The following is a 26,482-nucleotide window of genomic DNA, read 5'->3' on the forward strand; positions in this document are numbered from 1 at the left end:
CAAGTAAGTTAAGAACAAATTCTTATTTTCAACGACAGCCTAGGAACAGTGGATTAACTGCCTTGTTCAGGGGCAGAACGACAGACTTTTACCTTGTCAGCTCTGGGATTCGATCTAGCAACCTTCCAAGTTACTAGTCTACCACTCTAACCACTAGGCTACCTGCCTCTAACCGCTAGGCTACCTGCCTCTAACCTCTAGGCTACCTGCCTCTAACCGCTAGGCTACCTGCCTCTGACCGCTAGGCTACGTGACTCTGACCGCTAGGCTACCTGCCTCTAACCGCTAGGCTACCTGCCTCTAACCGCTAGGCTACCTGCCTCTAACCGCTAGGCTACCTGCCTCTAACCGCTAGGCTACGTGACTCTAACCGCTAGGCTACCTGCCTCTAACCGCTAGGCTACGTGACTCTAACCGCTAGGCTACCTGCCTCTAACCGCTAGGCTACGTGACTCTAACCGCTAGGCTACCTGCCTCTAACCGCTAGGCTACGTGACTCTAACCGCTAGGCTACCTGCCGCTCCATCATTGGTTTCACACGCATCAAAAGCTAAGCGAATATATGTAGTATTTAATAAAGATATTCACATTAATTCCCTCTACCATCTGGGTGGTGATCCAATTACTTTTCACATCATCAATTGGTTGACGTGTAATTTCGGACAATCTCATAAATCTACCAAATTAATAATCTGGATGTCAAAAAACATGAATTCCAGTCTCTTGCCACCAGCACACTTAAGTCATAGTCATTAGTCAAACTTAGTTCCTCTCAATAAACCCACCACAAACCAATACATCACAGTGTACCATTGGATTTCTCCACATCACTGACATCCAAACGACCTCTCATTGCTGCCAAACAAACAACTTCTCATCAACCTGCTTTCTCTGAAAATATACGACACAACCGAAAAGAAATCGAAACCCTGACCCCTTTCCTTATAACATTCTAACAAGAGGTTTGAGTCAGCAGCTGTTACCATGAATGATATCTCAATTCCACCCTCAATCGCCTTGGAAGATAAATACCACCACCATCTCCCTGTCAATGGCAGTAACTCAGTTGTTTTTCACGATGGCTTATAGGCTCTCAGTTGGTGGTCGACACCTAGTCTGATGTTAAGATCCATATAAAACACGGGGAATAAGCGAGCAGTAGGAGGATGTATTACCTAGTAAGAAAGGGAATTGTTAAAGAATTTGCAAGATACGAAAAAAAATCTAACAACCCCTTTTCCAATTAAAATGTTATGTTTGTATCCTTTAAATGTGTTGCTTAGGGACCTTTCCAAACAGGTATATGTAGGAGCTGTTTTATTGTGGGTCTAATACGTTAAATGTGTTGCTATGGACCTATCCCAACAGGTATCCCCGTGGGAACAGTCTTATTGTGCATATTTTGCCAACTAGGTAAAATGGTTTGCTAACACCTGCTAATTTTCCACTTAAATATGCATTTCCCCTTTCCTCAGCAGAGTAACCATATAGGTGATCTATGAATGTGGAAATGCAAACCTCACTAAGGAATTGAATGTAGTTTTCACGACCAAGGTAAAAACCTATATTTCTACATGCAATACATTTTCAGCATATTTTATACACACACACACACACATATGACATATCAGCAAGCACTACGAACACTCACACCCCTGTAAATATGAACGGTTGAATCGGCAATGAAACCACTCATTCTGAAGGGTCGCAGATGGCCTAGAAGTTTAGAGAGTTGGGCCCGTAATCGGAAGTTCGCTGGTTTGAGTCCCCGAGTCGACTAGATTTTTTGTTGTTGTTGTTAAACTGCCGATGTGCCCTTGAGCAAGGCTCTTAAACCCCTAGTTGCTCTGGATTAGAGTGTCTACTAAATGAGTCAAACGTAAATACATGTCTGATTCTATGCCTCTTCATTTAAACCAAACTGACGTACTGTGAATCAATATCTTACCAGCTGTATCCTCCATCATCTGACACGCTTTTGCAACACGCAGTGCGGTCTCAAATAGCACCCTATTCCACATACAGGGCACTTCCATTGACCAGAGAACAGGGTGCCATTTGGGACGCTATGGTCCCTGGTTAAAGGAAGTGCATTATAGGAAACAGAGTGCCATTTGGGACGCTATGGTCCCTGGTTAAAGGAAGTGCATTATAGGAAACAGGGTGCCATTTGGGACGCTATGGTCCCTGGTCAAAGGAAGTGCATTATAGGAAACAGGGTGCCATTTGGGACGCAGGCAGGGGGTTCCTAATAGCAGGGAGGGAGAGATACAGTATATTGATACAGTATATTGATACAGTATATTAATATAGTATATTGATACAGTATATTAATATAGTATATTGATACAGTATATTAATATACTATATTGATACAGTATATTAATATAGTATATTGATACAGAATATTAATACAGTATATTGATATAGTATATTGATATAGTATATTGATACAGTCTATTAATATAGTATATTGATACAGTATATTGACACAGTATATTAATATAGTATATTGATACAGTATATTAATATAGTATATTGATATAGTATATGAATATAGTATATTGTTACAGTATATTCATATAGTATATTGATACAGTATATTGATACAGCATATTAATATAGTATATTGATACAGTATATTAATATAGTATATTGATACAGTATATTAATATAGTATATTGATACAGTATATTGATACAGCATATTAATATAGTATATTGATACAGTATATTAATATAGTATATTGATACAGTATATTGATACAGTATATTAATATAGTATATTGATACAGTATATTGGTACAGTATATTAAACATAGTATATTGATACAGTATATTGGTACAGTATATTAATATACTATATTGATACAGTACATTGATACAGTATATTCATGCAGTATACTGATGCAGTATACTGATATAGTATATTGGTACAGTATATTGGTACAGTATATTGATACAGTACATTGGTACAGTATATTGGGGCAATCACCCTTATCCATTAATAGCCGATGCCCCTGGTAGATACAGACACAAAGAGACCTGATACCTCTGGTAGATACAGACACAAAGAGACCTGATACCTCTGGTAGATACAGACACAAAGAGACCTGATACCTCTGGTAGATACAGACACAAAGAGACCTGATACCTCTGGTAGATACAGACACAAAGAGACCTGATACCTCTGGTAGATACAGACACAACGAGACCTGATACCTCTGGTAGATACAGACACAAAGAGACCTGATACCTCTGGTAGATACACAAGTAACTTACTGTGCCTCTTCAATAGTCACTTACTGTACCTCTGGTATAGTAACTTCCTGTACCTCTTCAATAGTCACTTACCGTACCTCTGGTATAGTAACTTACTGTCTCTCTGACAAATGAACCTTGTGCTCACCTCATTGTCTTTTCTTGTATTCCTGCCTACATATTGTATGTTACCCCCCTCACATGTATCCTGAAACAATGCCTAGGTATTGTGGCATTAAGAATTCTCGATGGAGTTTTCAAAAGATGCTCCTAGTTTAGAGGCTAATTTAATGGCTGATGAACAACACCATTCTGAAAAGAAAAGAAACACCTCATGGAAATGTGCTGCTCCCTAGAGCGTTGTTCCAAAGCAATTAGTGTCCTGGAGATTGGTAGGCATGAAAAATCCTTACAGCGTTCCTTTGAGCCCGAACAGGAGGTGATACATCTAGGTTTTACAGCCCCAGTCCCTTATTCAGTCTAGTTTAGTGTTGCCAGCCAAGGCTGTGTCCCCAACTGGCCCCCTATAGTCCCTGGTCAAAAGTAGTTCACTATATAGGGGATATGGTGCTATTTGGAATGAGCTCAAGACTCTCTGAGTCAAACAGGGATAAATGTGACAGGGCAATAAATTACAGCAGTATTTTACCATAAAGCATCCCAATAAATGTTTATACTGTAGGCTGTGGACCCGGCTTCCTATGCACAGTTGAAGTCGGAGGTTTACATACACTTAGGTTGGAGTCATTAAAACTCGTTTTTCAACCACTCCACACATTTCTTGTTAACAAACTATAGTTTTGGCAAGTCGGTTAGGACATCTACTTTGTGCATGACACAAGACATTTTTCCAACAATTGTTTACAGACAGATTATTTAACCTATAATTCACAGGATCACAATTCCAGTGGGTCAGAAGTTTACATACACTAAGTTGACTGTGCACTTAAACAGCTTGGAAAATTCCAGAAAATGGTGTAATGGCTATAGAAGCTTCTGATAGGCAAATTGACATAATTTGAGTCAATTGGAGGTGTACCTGTGGATGTATTTCAAGGCCTACCTTCAAACTCAGTGCCTTTTTGCTTGACATCATGGGAAAATCAAAAGAAATCAGCCAAGACCTCAGAAGAAAATTGTAGACCTCCACAAGTCTGGTTCATCCTTGGGAGCAATTTCCAAATGCCTGAAGGTACCACGTTCATCTGTACAAACAATAATTTGCAAGTATAAACACCATGGGACCACGCAGCCATCATACCGCTCAGGAAGGAGACACGTTCTGTCTCCCAGAGATGAACGTACTTTGGTGCGAAAAGTAAATCAATCCCCGAACAACAGCAAAGGATCCTGTGAAGATGCTGGAGGAAACAGGTACAAAAGTATCTATATCCACAGTAAAATGAGTCCTATATCGACATAACCTGAAAGGCCGCCGCTCAGCAAGGAAGAAGCCACTGCTCCAAAACCGCCATAAAAAAAAGCCAGACTACGTTTTGCAACTGCACATGGGGACAAAGACATACTTTTTGGAGAAATATCCCCTGGTTTGATTAAACAAAAATAAAACTGTTTGGCCATACCGACCATCGCTATGTTTGGAGGAAAAAGGGGGAGGCTTGCAAGCTGAAGAACACCATCCCAACTGTGAAGCATGGGGGTTGCAGCATCATGCTGTGGGGGTGCTTTGCTGAAGGAGGGATTGGTGCACTTCCCAAAATAGATGGCATCATGAGGTAGAAAAATGATGTGGATATATTGAAGCAACATCTCAAGACATCAGTCATGAAGTTAATGCTTGGTCGCAAATGGGTCTTCCAAATGAACAATGAACCCAAGCATACTTCCAAAGTTGTGGCAAAATGGCTTAAGGACAACAAAGTCAAGGTATTGGAGTGGCCATCACAAAGCCCTGACCTCAGTCCCATAGAAAATATGTGGGCAGAACTGAAAAAGTGTGTGCGAGCAAGGAAGCCTACAAACCTGACTCCGTTACACCAGCTCTGTCAGGAAGAATGGGACAACATTCACCCAACTTATTGTGGGAAGCTTGTGGAAGGCCACCAGAAATGTTTGACCCAAGTTAAACAATTTAACGGCAATGCTAACAAATACTATTTGAGTGTATGTAAACTTCTGACCCACTGGGAATGTGATGAAAGAAATAAAAACTGAAATAAATCATTCACATTCTTAAAATAAAGTGGTGATCCTAACTGACCTAAATTAGGGAATGTTTACTAGGATTAAATGTCAGGAATTGTGAAAAACTGAGTTAAGATGTATTTGGCTAAGGTGGTACGTAAACTTTGATTTCAATTATATAAAAAAAATGCATTCAGCAAAATTAGTTTGACAGAATTTTGTTTCTGAAAAGAGGAAAGCGACACGTTGTCCTGTGTGTGTGAATTCTGTTCCTGTTCTCTTTTTATATGGTGGTGTGGACTGATAACATATTACGTCATAGATGTTGACATTTCTTACAGTCTCCATGTACAGTGTTGTTCTTTGAAAACTATGAATCTCCTCATAGAAAAAAAGCATTTAGGATCAGTTAATTCCCCCTGAGAGTTGAGATTGTTTACGCAGTGTAACAAACAACTTAAATGTCAGCAAGTGGATTTTATCCCTTGAAGGACACTAAAGTAACTGGTCTGAATTATTTGCCACAAATCTGAAGGATTATTCTGACTCTGTAAAACAGCATGTAATCTACCGGTCTTTGGGGAGCGGGGCTCAGAATACAGCTTTACCACAATACTGTGAAGGGGAAGCCAGCTCAATTGCTTAGTCCATGTCTATAAAAAAAAAAACGTTTTGTTTGGCAGGCGAGGCGGATTTGCTCAGATTGTAAACAGACTGTCCCGCTGGAGTTAGCGCTCAGTTTATTTACCACTTGGGTACGCAGTTTAGTTGTTAGACTTTTAATCTGGCTCAGACTGGTGGGGAAAGAAGACGGTTTAGTCAATATAAATTATGTTTGACTGCCGCATAGCAAGTTGCGTTTCATCAAATCACTATAATAATTGTGTTACTTTGATTGTGATACAATATTCCTTTTAGGTCTGCTAGGTTCACTCTTCGCTCCAAAAAAGGTTATTTGTCTGTCCCCGTAAGAGAACCCATCTTGTTTCCAGGTATAACTATTTTGGGTTCCAGGTAGAACCCTTTAGGGTTCCATGTAGAACCCTCGGTGTAAAGGGTACTACGTGGAACCCAAAAGGGTTCTACCCGGAACCAAAATGGTTGTACTCAAAGGGACAGTCGAAGAACCCTCTAAGATTCTAGATAGCACCTTTTTTCTAAGAGTGTATGCTGTATCCAACTTCTCAGACTTGGTTAAACAAAACATTACAGTGATACTGTAGGTCTCTCAGTTTTTGTTTATGGGGAGGGGGTTCTACCAAATGGGAATTGCGTTCTACTTGTAAAATAGTATATTATTCACAGTTCATATGTGGTTCTTAAAAATGCTGATATAAGTTGCATTATATGGTCATATAACTTCTTCCATGTAGGGCTATAACCATGATTACTTACACATATCCTTCTTCTTCTTCTTCTTCTGTTTCTCCCCCCCCCCCCCCCCCCCTCCTCCTCTTCCTCTAGGATGTGCTCCAACGGCTCGGATGAGTTCTTCCAGGCTACAAACCATGCGGAACAGACCTTTCGCAAGATGGAGACTTATTTTCAGCACAAGCAGCTGTGTGATGTTGTCTTGATAGCAGGAGATCATAAGATCCCGGCTCACAGGTGAGTGCATGCTGCTCTTCTTAAATATAATTACACCTGGTGTAATACTGGCTCTGCTATACTGGCTCTGTTCCAAGTGACACCCTTATTCCCAGTAAAGTGCACTACTTTTGACCACAGACCATAAGGTTCTGGTTAAAAGTAGGGCACTATATAGGGAATTTGGTGCCATTTGGGACATAGCCTATATGATTCATCTGGATCAATAATATTATGATAGCCACCAGTGGGAATCTTTTCACTGATTACCACCATAGATAACACAATACTTAGATTATCTGTTCAATCAATTTTTACTATCTAATAAAATAAGGCTGCTCTTATTTCAGAAGGGCTTCAGATAGCAATTTGAGGGTCCAGAAAATCCAGAGGAATTGTTATTTACCTTTATTTAACGAGGCAAGTCAGTTAAAGAACAAATTATTATTTACAATGACGGCCTACTGGGGAACAGTGGGTTAACTGCCTTGTTCAGGGGCAGAACAACAGATTTTTACCTTGTCAGCTCAAGGATTCAATCTAGCAACCTTTCGGTTACTGGCCCAACGCTCTAACCACTAGGCTACCTGTCTCCCCTACACTCTAGCCACTAGGCTACCTGCCACCCCTACACTCTAATCCCCAAGGCTACCTGCCACCCCTACACTCTAACCACTAGGCTACCTGCCACCCCTACACTCTAACCACTAGGCTACCTGCCACCCCTACACTCTAACCACTAGGCTACCTGCCACCTCTACACTCTAACCACTAGGCTACCTGTCTCCCCCACACTCAAACCACTAGGCTACCTGTCTCCCCCACACTCTAACCACTAGGCTACCTGTCCCCCCTACATTCTAACCACTAGGCTACCTGTCTCCCCCACACTCTAACCACTAGGCTACCTGTCCCCCCTACATTCTAACCACTAGGCTACCTGTCCCCCCTATATTCTAACCACTAGGCTACCTGTCCCCCCTACACTCTAACCACTAGGCTACCTGTCTCCCCCACAAACAGGAATGACTGTTAACTAAGTGGGTGTGGGTGAAGAAAACAACAGAAAAACATGTTGCATGGCCTCAACAGGGCAATCTTAAAAAAAAAACGAGTCATGACTCCTTTGCCATAAGCATTCATAAAACACTTAGGACAAAGCGTAATATGACACGATCATTACACGTGCATTTACAAAAGTTGTATTATCTGCTCTGTAGAGGACAGACCATAATATCCTCTGTTTCATTTAATAACACATTTAAAAGAAAACTCATTTCCTTGTGCTAGCAGATTTTGATTACTCTCCACTTCAGTTCATACATTAGCAGACTTGTGAAGCAAACCAGACGGAGACATTAACACGATTAGAGCTCTTGAGTCTTTTCTCTATTAGAAATAATTGTAAATGTTGTTCATGAGATACTTTCATTTGTATTTTTTTCATATGCTGCTTCAACAAATAGGATGTAGTCATGGGGAACACAAAGGGTTGTTAGGGGCGGTTAGAGAATCACTGAGCTGAACATCCATTGAAACACCCAGGTGACCTCCACTGCGGCCCCGTTGATGTGGATAGGGGCGTGTTCTCTCTGTTGTCTCCTGAAGTCCACGATCAGCTGCTTCATTTTGTTGATGTTGAGGGAAGGATATTTTCCAGGCACCACTCCACCAGAGCCCTCACCTCCTCCCTGTAGGCTGTCTCTTCATTGTTGGTAATCAGGCCTACAACTGTTGTGTCATCTGCAAACTTGATGATTGAGTTGGAGGCGTGCGTGACCACGCAGTCACAGTCATTGTTGAACAGGGAGTATAGGAGGGGGCTGAGCACACACCTTTGTGGGGCCCCAGTGTTGAGGGTCAGTGTAGTGGAGATGTTGTTTCCTACCTTCTCCACCTGGAGGAGGCCCGTCAGGAAGTCCAGGACCTAGTTGAACAAGGCGGGGTTCAGACCCAGGGTCCCGAGCTTAATGATGAGCTTGGAGGGTACTATGGTGCTGAATGCTGAGCTGTAGTCAATTAACAGTATTCTTACATAGGTATTCCTCTTGTCCAGGTGGGATAGGGCAGTGTGCAGTGCGATATTGATTGCATTATCTGTGGATCTATTGGGGTGGTATGCAAATTGAAGTGAGTCTAGGGTGTCAGGTAAGGTGGAGGTGATATGATCCTTAACTAGCCTATCAAAGCACTTCATGATGACAGAAGTGAGTGCTTCGAGGCGATAGTAATTTAATTCAGTTACCTTTCCTTTCTTGGGTACAGGAACAATGGTGGACATCTTGAAGCAAGTGGGGACAGCAGACTGGGATATGGAGAGATTGAATATGTCCGTAAACACGCCAGCCAGCTGGTCTGCGCATGCTCTGAGGACGCGGCTAGGGACACCGTCTGGGCCGGGAGCCAAGGTTTAACATGCTTAAATGTCTTACTCACGTCAGTCAGGGAGAAGGAGAGCACAGAGTCCTTGGTAGTGGGGCCGCATCGGTGGCACTGTGTTATCCGTTATCCTCAAAGCGGGCGAAGAAGATGTTTAGTTTGTACGAGAGCAAGATGTGTCGGTGTCCGCGATGTGGCTGGTTTTCCGTTTGTAATCCGTGATTGTCTGTAGACCAAGGCCACATACGTCTTGTGTCTGAGTCATTAAATTGCAACTCCACTTTGTCTGACTGTCACGCCCTGACCATAGTTTACTTTGTATTTTCTATGTTTTGATTGGTCAGGGTGTGATCTGAGTGGGTATTCTATGTTTCATGTCTTGTTTGTCTATTTCTATGTTCAGCCTGATATGGTTCTCAGTCAGAGGCAGGTGTTCGTCATTGTCTCTGATTGGGAACCATATTTAGGTAGCCTGGGTTTCACTGTGTGTTTGTGGGTGATTGTTCCTGTCCTATGTGTCCCTGTGTTCACACTATATAGGCTGTTAGGGTTTCGTTACGTTTTGTTTTGTAGTATTGTATTGGAGATTCGTGTTTCGTATTATTAATAAACATGGATCGTAAACCACACGCTGCATTTTGGTCCGACTCTCCTTCGTATGAAGACGAAACTCATTACAGAATCACCCACCACCAACGGACCAAGCGGCGTGTCAACAGGCAGCAGCAGCAGCAAAAAGAGGAGTTACGTTGTAAGGATTTCTGGACATGGGAGGAAATCCTCAACGGGAGAGGACCCTGGGCTAAACCAGGGGAGTATAGCCGCACCAAGGTGCAGCCGAAGAAGGAACAGAGGCAGCAGGAGCAGCAGCAGCCGCAGTGGGAGAGAGCGTCATGGGAGTATGAATTAGATAATGGTGGACCATGGGCTCAACCGGGAGAATATCGCCGTCCCAAGGAAGAACTGGAGGCGGCGAAAGCTGAGAGGCGCAAATATGAGGAAGTAGCACGACGGAGCGGATGGAAGCCCGAGAGTAAGCCTCAAAAATTTCTTGGGGGGGGGGGCTAACAGGGAGTATGGCTACGCCAGGTCGCAGACCTGAGCCAACTCCCCCTGTTTATCGTGAGGAGCCAAGGAGGAGACCAGAACCGGTGTTGGAGGTAAGCGAAGCAGAGACTGTGAAGGAGTTAATGGGGAAATTGGAGGAGAGTGAAATGAGGGAGTTGCTGTGTTGGTGCTTTAAATATGATATTCGCCCGAAGGAGCGTGTCGGGGATTTATTGGCACCTGGGTCAGTGCTCTCTACTCGTCCTGAGGTGCGTGCTAGTCAGCTGGTGAAGACAGTGCCAGTCTCACGCACCAGGCCTCCTGTGTACCTCCCTAGCCTTGCATGTCCTGTGCCAACACCGCTCTCAAGATCTCCAGTACGCCTTCACGGTCTAACCCATCCTGTGCCACCTCCACACCCCAGCCCTCCGGTAGCAGCTCCCCGCACTAGGCTTCCTGTGCGTGTCCTCGGCCCAGTACCACCAGTGCCAGCACCACGCATCAGGCCTACAGTGCGCCTCGCCTGTTTAGCGCTGTCGGAGCCTTCCTCCTCTCCAGCGCTGTCGGAGTCTCTCACCTGTTCAGCGCTGCCAGAGCCTTCCTCCTCTTCAGCACTGTTGGAGTCTCCCGCCTGTTTAGCGCTGTCAGAGCTTTCCGCCTCTACAGCGTTGCCGGAGTCTCCCGCCTGTTCGGAGCTGCCAGTCTGCATGGAGCTGCCAGTCTGCATGGAGCTGCAAGTTTGTATAGAGCTGCCAGTCAGAAAGGAGCTGCCAGTATGCATAGAGCTGCCAGTCTGCAAGGAGCTGCCAGTCTGCAAGGAGCCGCCAGAGCTGCCAGTCTGCAGGATGCTGCCAAAGCTGCCAGTCTGCAAGGAGCCGCCAGAGCTGCCAGTTTGTAAGGAGCCGCCGGAGCTGCCAGTTTGTAAGGAGCAGCCAGGGCCGCCAGTTAGCAGGGAGCAGCCAGGGCCGCCAGTTAGCAGGGAGCAGCCAGGGCCGCCAGTCAGCATGGAGCAGCCAGGGCCGCCAGTCAGCATGGAGCAGCCAGAGCAGCCAGGGCCGCCAGTCAGCATGGAGCAGCCAGAGCAGCCAGAGCTGTCAGTCAGCATGGAGCAGCCAGAGCAGCCAGGGCCGCCAGTCAGCATGGAGCAGCCAGAGCTGCCAGTCAGCATGGAGCAGCCAGAGCAGTCTGCCAGCATGGAGCAGCCAGAGCTGTCAGTCAGCATGGAGCAGCCAGAGCAGCCAGTCTGTGTCGACCAGTCTCTTCCAGATCTGCCAGTCGTCCAGACTCTTCCAGATCTGCCCGTCGTCCAGACTCTTCCAGATCTGCCCGTCGTCCAGACTCTTCCAGATCTGCCAGTCGTCCAGACTCTTCCAGATCTGCCAGTCGTCCAGACTCTTCCAGATCTGCCAGTCGACCAGACTCTTCCAGATCTGCCAGTCGACCAGACTCTTCCAGATCTGCCAGTCGACCAGACTCTTCCAGATCTGCCAGTCGACCAGACTCTTCCAGATCTGCCAGTCGTCCAGACTCTTCCAGATCTGCCAGTCGTCCAGACTCTCTCAGATCTGCCAGTCGTCCAGATTCTCCCAGATCTGCCAGTCGTCCAGATTCTCCCAGATCCGCCAGTCGACCAGATTCTCCCAGATCCGCCAGTCGACCAGATTCTCCCAGATCCGCCAGTCGACCAGATTCTCCCAGATCCGCCAGTCGACCAGATTCTTCCAGATCTGCTAGTCGACCAGGATCTGCTGAAACCGCCAGCCAGCCAGGTTCTGGTAGTTTCTACTACCTGCCTGGGCTTCCTCTCAGTGCTGAGCTTCTTCTCAGTGCTGAGCTTCCTCTCAGTGCTGAGCTACCCATCTGTCCCGAGTTACCTCTGTCCCGAGCTGTCCCTCTGTCCCATGTTATCATTGTGGTGGGTAACCTATTTAGGGACGTTTAGGAGGGGGATTAAAACTGTCATGGAGTGGGGTCCACGTCCAGCGCCAGAGCCGCCACCGCGGACAGATGCCCACCCAGACCCTCCCCTATAGGTTCAGGTTTTGCGGCCGGAGTCCGCACCTTGGGGGGGGGGGTACTGTCACGCCCTGACCATAGTTTACTTTGTATTTTCTATGTTTTGATTGGTCAGGGTGTGATCTGAGTGGGTATTCTATGTTTCATGTCTTGTTTGTCTATTTCTATGTTCAGCCTGATATGGTTCTCAGTCAGAGGCAGGTGTTCGTCATTGTCTCTGATTGGGAACCATATTTAGGTAGCCTGGGTTTCACTGTGTGTTTGTGGGTGATTGTTCCTGTCCTATGTGTCCCTGTGTTCACACTATATAGGCTGTTAGGGTTTCGTTACGTTTTGTTTTGTAGTATTGTATTGGAGATTCGTGTTTCGTATTATTAATAAACATGGATCGTAAACCACACGCTGCATTTTGGTCCGACTCTCCTTCGTATGAAGACGAAACTCATTACACTGACGTTTTGCCTGTTTCATTGCCTTATGGATTATGAATAATTGCAGTGTTTGTATTCAACCATTTTCCCAGTCACCGTGCCGTGGTTAAATGCGGTGGTTCACACTTTCAGTTTATCTGTTCATGGTTTTGGTAGGTTTTAATATTCACAGTGGGAACAACATCCCCTATACTCTTCAGAACAGCAGATTTGTACCTTGTCAGCTTGGGGATTTGATCCAGCCACTTTTCGGTTATTGGTCCAACGCTCCGACCACCTGTCTACCTGCCGCCCCACTATACGTTATCACAATCACACCATGAGTAGTTAATCACGAAACATACACCATCGCCTGTCTTCGTCCCAGAGAGTTCTTTATTCCTGTCTCTGTGATGTACTGAGCCCAACTGGCTGTATGGACGGGGACAGTATATCCGAAGAAAGATGTGATTCCGAGAAACAGCGTATGTTACATTCCCTGATGTCGCTCTGGAAGGAGATCCTCGCCCTGAGCTCGTTTACTTTATTGCCCAGGGACTGAACATTAGTGAGTAAAATATTGGATGGTGTGCAGTCGCTGGGATAAGTTAAATTGCCCTAGGGGTTACAAACAAACGATCCATTTCGAGAAAGTCGTATTTCTAGTCGTAATGCTGGTGAGTTACCGCAGCTCTGCTATCCAAAAGTTATTTCCATCTGTATGTAATAATTACACAAAAAATGTTCTGGGCTAATAATGTAAGAAATGACAACAAAAAAAACTAAGTTGCTTAGGAGCTAGATGCAGAGCTGCCATGTCTGTCGGCACCATCTTCTTAATTAAAAATCACTGAGCTGAGGTGGGCTATATTTGAAAACATGGCACCAAAATTGTTCAAACAGGCTGGGCTATTCGATGATATACCACCTGGTATACTGTCTGTCTGATATACCACCTGGTATACTGTCTCTGATATACCACCTGGTATACTGTCTGTCTGATATACCACCTGGTATACTGTCTGTCTGATATACAACCTGGTATACTGTCTGTCTGATATACCACCTGGTATACTGTCTGTCTGATATACCACCTGTCACGCCCTGACCATAGTTTACTTTGTATTTTCTATGTTTTGATTGGTCAGGGTGTGATCTGAGTGGGCATTCTATGTTTCATGTCTTGTTTGTCTATTTCTATGTTCAGCCTGATATGGTTCTCAGTCAGAGGCAGGTGTTCGTCATTGTCTCTGATTGGGAACCATATTTAGGTAGCCTGGGGTTCACTGTGTGTTTGTGGGTGATTGTTCCTGTCTATGTGTTTTTCACCAGATAGGCTGTTTTAGGTTTTCGTTACGTTTATTGTTTTTGTAGTGTTTGTATTGATTCGTGTTTTACGTTTGTTCATTAAAACATGGATCGCAATCTACACGCTGCATTTTGGTCCGATCCTTGTTCTACCTCTTCATCAGAGGAGGAGATAGAAGAAAACCGTTACAGAATCACCCACCACAAAAGGACCAAGCAGCGTGTCAACAGGCAGGAGCAGCGCGAGGAGAAGCGCAATAAGGATTTCTGGACATGGGAGGAAATCCTCAACGGGAGAGGACCCTGGCCTAAACCAGGGGAGTGTAGCCGCACTAAGGTGCAGCGGGAGAAGAAACAACAGGAACAGCCCAAGGAGGAGTACAGTATGGTGTATACTACTTGGGAGGAGATCGACAGGTGGGCGGCCGACCCAGGGAGAGTGCCGGAGCCCGCCTGGGATTCGCTGGAGCAGTGCGAGGAAGGTTACCGTAGAATGGAGGCGGTGAAAGCAGAGAGGCGCTGGTATGAGAAGGCAGCACGGCGACGCGGATGGAAGCCTGAGAGGCAGCCCCAAAAATTTCTTGGGGGGGGGGCTAACAGGGAGTATGGCTACGCCAGGTAGGAGACCTGGGCAGACTCCCTGTGCTTACCGGGGGGCTAGAGAGACCGGACAGGCACCGTGTTATGCAGTGGTGCGCACGGTGTCTCCAGTGCGGGTGCATAGCCCGGTGCGGTATATTCCAGCTCCGCATGTCGGCCGGGCTAGATTGAGCGTCGAGCCTAATGCCATGAAGCCGGCTCTACGCAGCTGGTCCCCAGTGCGTCTCCTTGGGCCGGCTTACATGGCACCAGCCTTGCGCTCGGTGTCTCCGGTTTGCCTGCATAGCCCAGTGCGGGCTATTCCACCTCGCTGCACTGGCAGGGCGACCGTGAGCATTCAACCAGGTAAGGTTGGGCAGGCTCGGTGCTCAAGAGCTCCAGTGCGCCTGCACGGTCCGGTTTTTCCAGTACCACCTCCACACCCCAGCCCTCCGGTAGCAGCTCCCCGCACCAGGCTTCCTGTGCGTGTCCTCGGCCCAGTACCACCAGTGCCAGCACCACGCATCAGGCCTACAGTGCGCCTCGCCTGTCCAGCGCTGCCAGAGCCTTCCTCCTCTTCAGCGCTGTCGGAGTCTCCCGCCTGTTTAGCGCTGGTAGAGCCTTCCTTCTCTACAGCGCTGCCGGAGTCTCCCGCCTGTTCAGAGCTGCCAGTTAGCATAGAGCTGCCAGTTAGCATAGAGCTGCCAGTTAGCATAGAGCTGCCAGTTAGCATAGAGCTGCCAGTCTGCAAGGAGCTGCCAGTCTGCAAGGAGCTGCCAGTCTGCAAGGAGCTGCCAGTCTGCATAGAGCTGCCAGTCTGCAAGGAGCTGCCAGTCTGCAAGGAGCCGCCAGAGCTGCCAGTCTGCAGGATGCTGCCAAAGCTGCCAGTCTGCAAGGAGCCGCCAGAGCTGCCAGTTTGTAAGGAGCCGCCGGAGCTGCCAGTTTGTAAGGAGCAGCCAGGGCCGCCAGTTAGCAGGGAGCAGCCAGGGCCGCCAGTTAGCAGGGAGCAGCCAGGGCCGCCAGTCAGCATGGAGCAGCCAGGGCCGCCAGTCAGCATGGAGCAGCCAGAGCAGCCAGGGCCGCCAGTCAGCATGGAGCAGTCAGAGCAGCCAGGGCCGCCAGTCAGCATGGAGCAGCCAGAGCTGCCAGTCAGCATGGAGCAGCCAGAGCTGCCAGTCAGCATGGAGCAGCCAGAGCAGCCAGTCTGTGTCGACCAGACTCTTCCAGATCTGCCAGTCGTCCAGACTCTTCCAGATCTGCCAGTCGTCCAGACTCTTCCAGATCTGCCAGTCGACCAGACTCTTCCAGATCTGCCAGTCGACCAGACTCTTCCAGATCTGCCAGTCGACCAGACTCTTCCAGATCTGCCAGTCGACCAGACTCTTCCAGATCTGCCAGTCGTCCAGACTCTTCCAGATCTGCCAGTCGTCCAGACTCTTCCAGATCTGCCAGTCGTCCAGACTCTTCCAGATCTGCCAGTCGACCAGATTCTCCCAGATCTGCCAGTCGACCAGATTCTCCCAGATCTGCCAGTCGACCAGATTCTCCCAGATCCGCCAGTCGACCAGATTCTCCCAGATCCGCCAGTCGACCAGATTCTCCCAGATCCGCCAGTCGACCAGATTCTCCCAGATCCGCCAGTCGACCAGATTCTCCCAGATCCGCCAGTCGACCAGATTCTCCCAGATCCGCCAGTCGACCAGATTCTCCCAGATCCGCCAGTCGACCAGATTCTTCCAGATCTGCTAGTCGACCAGGATCTGCTGAAACCGCCAGCCAGCCAGGTTCTGGTAGTTTCTACTACCTGCCTGGGCTTCCTCTCAGTGCTGAGCTTCTTCTCAGTGCTGAGCTTCCTCTCAGTGCTGAGCTACCCATCTGTCCCGAGTTACCTCTGTCCCGAGCTGTCCCTCTGTCCCATGTTATCATTGTGGTGGGTAACCTATTTAGGGACGTTTAGGAGGGGGATTAAAACTGTCATGGAGTGGGGTCCACGTCCAGCGCCAGAGCCGCCACCGCGGACAGATGCCCACCCAGACCCTCCCCTATAGGTTCAGGTTTTGCGGCCGGAGTCCGCACCTTGGAGGGGGGGTACTGTCACGCCCTGACCATAGTTTACTTTGTATTTTCTATGTTTTGATTGGTCAGGGTGTGATCTGAGTGGGCATTCTATGTTTCATGTCTTGTTTGTCTATTTCTATGTTCAGCCTGATATGGTTCTCAGTCAGAGGCAGGTGTTCGTCATTGTCTCTGATTGGGAACCATATTTAGGTAGCCTGGGGTTCACTGTGTGTTTGTGGGTGATTGTTCCTGTCTATGTGTTTTTCACCAGATAGGCTGTTTTAGGTTTTCGTTACGTTTATTGTTTTTGTAGTGTTTGTATTGATTCGTGTTTTACGTTTGTTCATTAAAACATGGATCGCAATCTACACGCTGCATTTTGGTCCGATCCTTGTTCTACCTCTTCATCAGAGGAGGAGATAGAAGAAAACCGTTACACCACCTGGTATACTGTCTGTCTGATATACCACCTGGTATTCTGTCTGTCTGAAATACCACCTGGTATACTGTCTGTCTGATATACCACCTGGTATTCTGTCTGTCTGTCATGGAACAGCATTTGGATAGTAAATACAGACCATAGTATAACAGTTAAACTTGCAACTCAAACTCAGAGCATTTGGTTACATTCCTGGTCGAATTAGCTTTTGTACACCAGGACAGCCTCTCAGCTCCGTCACATCTCCCTCTCAGCTCTCTCACAGCTCCCACTCAGCTCCCTCACAACTCCCTCTCAGCTCCCTCTCAGCTCTCTCACAGTTCCCACTCAGCTCCCTCACATCTCCCTCTCAGCTCCCTCTCAGCTCCCTCACATCTTCCTCTCAGCTCCATCACAGTTCCCTCTCAGCTCCCTCTCAGCTCTCTCACAGCTCCCACTCAGCTCCCTCACAGCTCCCTCTCAGCTCCCTCTCATCTCCGTCACATCCCTCTCAGCTCCCTCTTAGCTCCCTCACATCTCCCTCTCAGCTCCCTCACATCTCCCTCTCAGCTCCCTCACATCTCCCTCTCATCTCCGTCACATCTCCCTCTCAGCTCCCTCTCAGCTCCCTCACATCTCCCTCACAGCTCCCTCTCAGCTCCCTCACATCTCCCTCACATCTCCCTCTCAGCTCCCTCTCAGCTCCGTCACATCTCCCTCTCAGCTCCCTCTCAGCTCCGTCACATCTCCCTCTCAGCTCCGTCACATCTTCCTCTCAGCTCCCTCTCAGCTCCGCCACATCTCCCTCTCAGCTCCCTCTCAGCTCCGCCACATCTCCCTCTCAGCTCCGTCACAACTCCCTCTCAGCTCCCTCTCAGCTCCGTCACAACTCCCTCTCAGCTCTCTCTCAGCTCCGTCACAGCTCCCTCTCAGCTCCGCCACATCTCCCTCTCAGCTCCCTCTCAGCTCCACCACATCTCCCTCTCAGCTCCCTCTCAGCTCCGCCACATCTCCCTCTCAGCTCCGCCACAACTCCCTCTCAGCTCCCTCACAGCTCCCTCACAGCTCCCTCACAGCTCCCTCTCAGCTCCCTCACAACTCCCTCTCAGCTCCCTCTCAGTTCCATCACAGCTCCCTCTCAGCTCCGCCACATCTCCCTCTCAGCTCCGCCACATCTCCCTCTCAGCTCCGCCACAACTCCCTCTCAGCTCCCTCTCAGCTCCCTCACAGCTCCCTCTCAGCTTCCTCTCAGCTCCCTCACATCTCCCTCTCAGTTCCCTCTCAGCTCCTTCTCAGCTCCCCCACATCTCCCTCTCAGTTCCCTCTCAGCTCTGCCACAACTCCCTCTCAGCTCCCTCACAGCACCTTCACAACTCCCTCTCAGCTCCCTCACAGCTCTATCAGCATGCCATTATGTAACGGATAATCAATACATATGAAGACGTCAATACAAGGCTGTTGGTTGTGTTGTGTGTGCAGACTGATCCTCAGTGCAGTGACTGTGTCCCCCAAATGGCACCCTATTCCCTCTAGAGTTATATACTGTAATGCACTACTTTTGACCAGAGAGTAGTGCACTAAACAGGGAATAGTGTACCATTTGTGACGGGCCCTCTGATTTATTTGATGTTTGCTGCTGTGTGCAGACTAGTCCTTAGTGCAGTCTCTGACCGCTACTTTGTTGTTGTTGTCCTATACAGACTGGTTCTTAGTGCAGTCTCTGACCACTACTTTGTTGTTGTTGTCCTATAGACTGGTTCTTAGTGCAGTCTCTGACCACTACTTTGTTGTTGTTGTCCTATACAGACTGGTTCTTAGTGCAGTCTCTGACCGCTACTTGGTTGTTGTTGTCCTATACAGATTGGTCCTCAGTGCAGTATCTGACTACTTTGCTGCCATGTTCACCAGCGATGTGAGAGAGGCCAAACAGGAGGAGATCAAGATGGAGGGGGTGGATCCAGAAGCCTTGAGATCTCTGGTCCACTTTGCCTACACTGGTGAGTACTCCGCAACACTCATTTATGTATCTAAAATGGCACCCTATGTCCTATGTAGTGCACTACTTTGTTTTTAGTAATTGTATCCCCTGTGCCCCAGGCCTGGTGATGTTTTTAGTAAGTGTATTCATTCCCCTGTGCCCCAGGCCTGGTGATGTTTTTAGTAATTGTATCCCCTGTGCCCCAAGCCTGGTGATGTTTTTAGTAATTGTATCCCCTGTGCCCCAGGCCTGGTGATGTTTTTAGTAATTGTATCCCCATGTGTCCCAGGCCTGGTGATGTTTTGGAGCTAATAATACGCTCTACTTCAATTGTTCTCTGTGACAACATATCTTGTTAATTTAATGTTGCAGGTGTCCTTGAATTGAAGGAGGAGACCATAGAGAGTTTATTGTCTGCAGCCTGCCTTCTGCAGCTCTCACAAGTCATTGAGGTCTGCTGTAACTTCCTCATGAAACAACTCCATCCGTCTAACTGCCTGGGGATACACTCCTTCGCTGATGCCCAGGGATGCATGGATTTGCTCAATGTGTCCCACAACTACACCATGGTAGGAATCTAACCAGGTTTACACAGCCTAAACAGTCTGTTGCTATTAGCATATTTTAATATTTTCCTTTTGGAGGTTGCGTTAGTGTAAGGGTTTTCGTCTTCCTCTTCTGACGAAGAGGAGTAGTAGGAAGGATCGGAGGACCAATGCGCAGCGTGGTAGGTTGTACATCTTGTATTTAATACGAATACTGAACACATGAACAAAAACAATAAAACGAACCATCCTGAACGGTGAAACAAAACACAGAACAGAAAATAATCACCCACCACTCAAAAGGTGAAACCAGGCTACCTAAGTATGGTTCTCAATCAGGGACAACAGATTGACAACTGCCTCTGATTGAGAACCATACCAGGCCAAAACACAGAAATCCCAAATTATAGAAAAAGGAACATAGACAACCCACCCAACTCACGCCCTGACCATACTAAAACAACGACATAACAAAAGAACTAAGGTCAGAACGTGACAGTTAGGTCTACATCACATTGTTAGGGTTGGATGACCATTGAATGCTTAGCTGAAATGGAAATATCCATTTAAACTTTTTGGATTTTATTTAAAAATGTTTGGTCAAGGTTAGCTATTTTGAGACATATCAACTAACATTTTGAGAGGTAGGTTGGTTTTTCAAAATACGGCCGAGTTATTTATTTCACACATTTTCTACGGGATCAAGAAGATGCCGTATTTGCTAGATAATGTCCCCGGCCGTCCCCGGCTGACAGAGTAAACAACTTATGGAGATAGCTGTTATCTCTGTTATCTCCTGAAAGACATCTGCTAGGCTCTGTTTAAATAGAGCTCTGTCCAGAACAGTGAGGTTCATCTAATCACAACACTAGCACGACCGCTTCCTGTTCAATCCCACCAATAAAGAACGTGGAGGAAGCGTCCCAAATGGTACCTTATTTACTAGATAGTGCACTACCTTTTGACCAGAGCCCATAGTGCACTACATAGGGAAAAGGGGAGTCATTTGGTACACAGACGGAGAGTCACAGAGCTTCCTGTACCACTGTCCTCTGGGTTCTGAATCAACAGCTTGTTATTTTGATAAGGATATTTTTGTAGCTAGTTTACGCTGGACGGATGTTCTATGTTTTCTGACATCCTGTTCCTTTGTGAGAGCAAGTGTCATTTTTTTTTCTCCTGTAAGTGTCCTAAACCTTGCCCTGCTATCTTTTAGCCCCTGTTGTTAACGTCCTCATGTTAGATTTCAGTGGGCCTACTCCCAGAATTAGTCTACTTTAAAAAACGACCAGTTCAGACTAGTCCACTTTTATTCATGCTAGCATTTCTGTTTCAAACTTAACAAACTTAACCAAAGCATCTCATGCACATTTTGAATTATGATGTGGGGGTTTTTTCTCGCCACAAACCTCTTCATCTTCTCATGTAATTGTGTTTCTTCACACAACTGTTCTCCACTGCTCTTGTTTCTCAAACAGTTACTTACTGCAGGTTTGTCTTCTTGTATAATGAATGGGTGTGTCTGAAATGGTCAAAAAGTGGTCAAAAAGTAGTGCACTATATAGGGAATTAGGGTGCTATTTCTGAGTCACCCTTTGTTTTTAAATGTCTGTGAATCGAAGAGTCTGCAGTGTAGCTGGCGTAATTCATGTGTTCAATTTGTTGTCAGCATTCTGGCTGATGGTAATTACAAATAATTAATCCATACCAATGTCAAACAACATTGGTATAGATGTTCCTACAGTGTGTAGGAAGTACGATCTCTCCTTCTGAATTACCAGAACAGATCGATGAAGGAGACTCATTTCATTAGGCTTATCACTGCAAAGATCCTAAACCAAGACTAGATTATGTGAGCCAACTATAATTTGTAACGGATTAATGATCAATAGCATGCTTGTTTTTTCATAATTGTTAGGCACTTGCCCCAAAGCAAATGGTAAATGTGTCAAAATGTATTCTTGCTGGTGCAATAAATAGCAGCTCAGGGTTCCCTGTTATGTTGAACATTACAGAGCAGCATAAAGGGATTTAATATAGAATCATCTATAATGATATTATCCAGAGAGAGTCCTTGAAAAGGCTCGTAGAGGCAATCAATTTGTGTGATTGCCTCTACGAGCCTTTTCAAGGACTCTCTCTGGATAATATCATTATAGATGATTCTATATTAAATCCCTTTATGCTGCTCTGTAATGTTCAACATAACAGGGAACCCTGAGCTGCTATTTATTGCACCAGCAAGAATACATTTTGACACATTTACCATTTGCTTTGGGGCAAGTGCCTAACAATTATGAAAAAACAAGCATGCTATTGATCATTAATCCGTTACAAATTATAGTATATATATATATATATATATATATATATATATATATATATATATATATACATATTGCATGGGATGATGGGCAACAAATGTAAGCTGAATCTATATAAACATGTATAGCGAGCTCCAGATTGAACATACTCTCTATTTTCTAAACTAGCCCCAATTTGACTGTTACTGTGTATTTGACCTCATTCGGACTAAGTTTAAGACCACAGTTAATCGCTTGCTCTGCAATGATTTTTATTAATTACATTTCTGTCAGTGTGTTGTCACTATGTTCTCGACTAGCATAGAGATCTGGCAACACGATTAGTCTGTGGTAAATGCGGAGGACATATTTCAGTTGAATGCAGGTGTACAAGTGACCCAGGTGTACAACTGACCCAGTATCCCTCTTTCCCTTCCCCTCTGTGGCTTAGCTGTCATGTTGGCCCATGTTAGCAACATTGATTTTAAAATGTGCTGTTCATTAGGTTTAAATAAGTTCACCGCCCGATTTATCCACCAATTCCTTCCTGTGTCAGTAAAATACGGAGAATCAATCAACCGAGAAACAAACGAGGCTCCATATTGACTGTATATTTAGCTCATGAGACAGACAGCTCAGGCCGTTTCTTAATACTGTTCTCCGCGAATGTTATAAAATTATACTCATGATTTCAATATATAGAAAATGTATTTGTTGTTGTAAACAACACAGTTAAACCATCTACTGGTAAGACGCTTACACTAGATCCACGAAACCGATATATCGACTTAACGTACTTATTTACCCAATGAATGACTGACTTCTACATGCAATAAGTAATGTATTCTTTCACTTATTTTATTGTATTTTCTATCCAGGCAGCACCTGTTGTAAGTATTTTGTTACCCAAACGGACAGATGGAAACGAGCCCAGCGTTTTTCACGACCGTCATCTGTAAGGGTTGCAGTATTTTCCCATTTCCAGTAAGTCCTCCTCCCTGTCACATCCCTGTTTCAGGAGCACTTCATAGAGGTGATTCAGAACCAGGAGTTTCTCCTGCTTCCTACGGCTGAGATCGTCAAACTCTTGGCCAGTGACGACATAAACATACCAGATGAGGAGACCATCTTCCAGGCTCTGATGACGTGGGTGCGGTTCGACGTTCTGCATCGCCAGCAGGACCTTGGGGTTCTCCTGGCCTACATCCGCCTGCCTCTTCTACCTCCACAGGTGGGCAGTCAGTAGGTTATCAATGACTTCATCACAAATGGTACCCTCTTCTACCTCCACAGGTGGGCAGTCAGTAGGTTATTAATGACTTCATCAAAACTGGACTGGAAAAGATGGTGGACTGAACACAGCAGTGTAGCTCACCTCAAGATAAAAACATAATATTAAATATCGGTAAGTTAGACTAAATATTAGCACTTCACAATCTTGTGGGTAATAAAGTTCAATCTGGATTACAACACAAAACAAATCATAAGGCTAGACAAATATAATCGACAAATATTATGAAAACAACTAACACCCAAAGATGACGGAGAGTAAGAGAGGAGAACCTATTTCAAAACGAAAACGTGACTCTTCTACAGACACAGACAATTTAATCTTTTCACCACCGGGAATGGTAAAGGTCGAAACCGTTCTGTTAAAATCAATAAATGACAAACTGGGCATACTTGAACTAGTCAGTAAGGATATAAAAGAGGTGAAGGCCTCGAGATGAGTGACGGAAAAAGCTGCAACATTGGAGAAAGACACAAACAAGCTAAAAAGGGACAGTCAATAAGATTGAAACCGAAGTGAAGGAACTTAAAAAGGAGAACATCGTTCTGAGAGAAGCCTTACTGGACATGCAGACTAGATCCATGAGAGAGAATCGGGTACTTACAGGTATCCAAGAGAAAGAAGGAGAAGCTCCTGAATCTGTAGTTAGAGAGTTCCTCCTTACAGCGCTTCAGACCCCAAGTGAAGCTATCGACAAAATCCAACTCGAAGGGGTACACCGTTTCGGATAGAGTGGGCAGAGGTATGAACGCCCAATCGTTACAAAATGTGCTTTCTTTAAAGATAAAATCATGGTTAAAAGCCTGGGTAAAAGTCTTGCTGGGTCCAAAATTGTCATGAATGATCAGTTCCCGAAGGAAATTACAGAATGGAGGTCTGTAGTTCTGCATCCAATATGGAAAATAGATTGAAAGGGGAAAGAGTAGCTCTAGTAGTCAATACACTGTATATTGATAACCAATTGTTCAGAGACACAAAGACTACTCCATGTCTATTCTAAAAAAATTACAAAGTTCTCATAGAGGAGGCAAATAATGAAACACGCAATACTAGCCATGGTATGAATTGCAATAATACCAAAACATTTGCTTTTCTATCTATCGTGAAATGTAACTGAGTGGAACACAAAAGCACTAATTAAACATGGAGATGAAAACCCAGTTGTCAGAAGGCGCAGTATGTGGGTATGTGTGGATGTATTGAGATGGATGGTGTGTGTTTTATGGTGTTTGGGGAAAGTGTGGCGTTAAGTGAGTGAGAAAGGACACGGATACATATCCCAGATCCAATGTATGTCTGTGAGCAGGGGTTGTGAAAGAGCTTTCAATGTAGTGCAGATATATTTTATAATGAATTATACATATTTTTTGATTTATTTATTTATTGTCCTATCATGGTGGAACTGCATTTTAAAATAAATTATAAATCTAATTTATATATTGTCCTATCGTGGGGAACTCAATTTTAAAAATAAATTATACGTCTAATTGATTTATTTATGGTCCTATCTTGATGGAACGGTCCACTACCTAAACCCGAGACACCCACCTGAACAACCCAGATACTAAGGAGAAGTCCTTATCTGTTTTATGGGCCTGCTGTAAGCTGCCTGTATGCAGACAAAATGTTGTCAGAGACCTTCTAGAGCAGCACCGCCCCCTCACGATCCTGAGCCTGCCTGGCAGGGTTGCTCCTGCAGAGCCAGAGCCCCCTGATGGGAGAGCATAATAGCGTAACCACTGGTGTGGTGCACCCACCCAGGAAGTGGCAGTGCTGGCAACACTAGCTGCAGTAACCCATGGGAAGGGGAGGTCACACTCAGACATTCAGAGAGGGGGCATATTATTGTGGCCCTGGTGACACAAAATCAAAGGTCTGACTGCACGAAGATGCCAGGGAATATGGTCACTACGGGGGAACCATGTGTGGGTGTTTCAGGGGAAGGGGGTGTTTATCTGTCCTCCATCACCTAGGATGTAACAATGGTTAATCAAATCTCCTCATTTCTGCCTTTTTTTTTTGCTCAGTCTTGCAGGCCTTCTCATACAGCTGCAACTGTACACGCATTTGTAAATCAAGACCTTTCTCTGGGATGGTGCAACTGTTGAGAATCTGAGTCTACGGTTGTTGTGGGGGAAAGAGGTTGTGCGTGTGTGTGTGTGTGTGTGTGTGTGCGTGCGTGTTTTGTGTGTGTGTGTGTGTGTGTGTGTGTGTGTGTGTTTTGTGTGTGTGTGTGTGTGTGTGTGTATCCCACAACTGTTGCGAGAGAGTAAAAGATGTTAGGGACAACATAGTATGAATCACAATAATTGTTTGCAAAAACAGTAATAATTGCTTGCCATAATGTAATTCTGGTAATGTTGAGACCGGTAGGAGGTAAAAATCCTTTACATAAGATGCCTATATTACTACAAATATTAATAGCTATATTATGGAAATGAAGATAAATAGGATTGTTTTTTAAATATACACACTACCGTTCAAAAGTTTGGGGCCACTTAGAAATGGTTGAATGTTGTTACTGCTTCCTGGTTGAATGTTGTTACTGCTTCCTGGTTGAATGTTGTTACTGCTTCCTGGTTGAATGTTGTTACTGCTTCCTGGTTGAATGTTGTTACTGCTTCCTGGTTGAATGTTGTTAATGCTTCCTGGTTGAATGTTGTTACTGCTTCCTGGTTGAATGTTGTTACTGCTTCCTGGTTGAATGTTGTTAATGCTTCCTGGTTGAATGTTGTTACTGCTTCCTGGTTGAATGTTGTTAATGCTTCCTGGTTGAATGTTGTTACTGCTTCCTGGTTGAATGTTGTTACTGCTTCCTGGTTGAATGTTGTTACTGCTTCCTGGTTGAATGTTGTTACTGCTTCCTGGTTGAATGTTGTTACTGCTTCCTGGTTGAATGTTGTTAATGCTTCCTGGTTGAATGTTGTTAATGCTTCCTGGTTAAATGTTGGTTAATGCTTCCTGGTTGAATGTTGTTAATGCTTCCTGGTTGAATGTTGTTAATGCTTCCTGGTTAAATGTTGTTAATGCTTCCTGGTTAAATGTTGTTACTGCTTCCTGGTTGAATGTTGTTACTGCTTCCTGGTTGAATGTTGTTAATGCTTCCTGGTTAAATGTTGGTTAATGCTTCCTGGTTGAATGTTGTTAATGCTTCCTGG

At 45.5% G+C, this 26,482-nt stretch overlaps 1 protein-coding gene across 1 annotated transcript in view; it reads left to right on the forward strand.

The window, feature by feature from the left end:
* Positions 1-26,482, forward strand: part of LOC110504498 (kelch-like protein 4) — a 56,065-nt gene that overhangs the window by 17,711 nt on the left and 11,872 nt on the right. The window contains exons 2-5 of the mRNA XM_036969863.1: positions 6,870-7,013; positions 19,068-19,204; positions 19,558-19,754; positions 23,052-23,264. Of these exons, the coding sequence (XP_036825758.1) occupies positions 6,870-7,013; positions 19,068-19,204; positions 19,558-19,754; positions 23,052-23,264 (691 nt within the window). The remainder of the gene's footprint in view (positions 1-6,869; positions 7,014-19,067; positions 19,205-19,557; positions 19,755-23,051; positions 23,265-26,482) is intronic.

The sequence above is a fragment of the Oncorhynchus mykiss genome, chromosome 31, assembly GCF_013265735.2.
Source record: "Oncorhynchus mykiss isolate Arlee chromosome 31, USDA_OmykA_1.1, whole genome shotgun sequence".
NCBI lineage: Eukaryota > Metazoa > Chordata > Actinopteri > Salmoniformes > Salmonidae > Oncorhynchus > Oncorhynchus mykiss.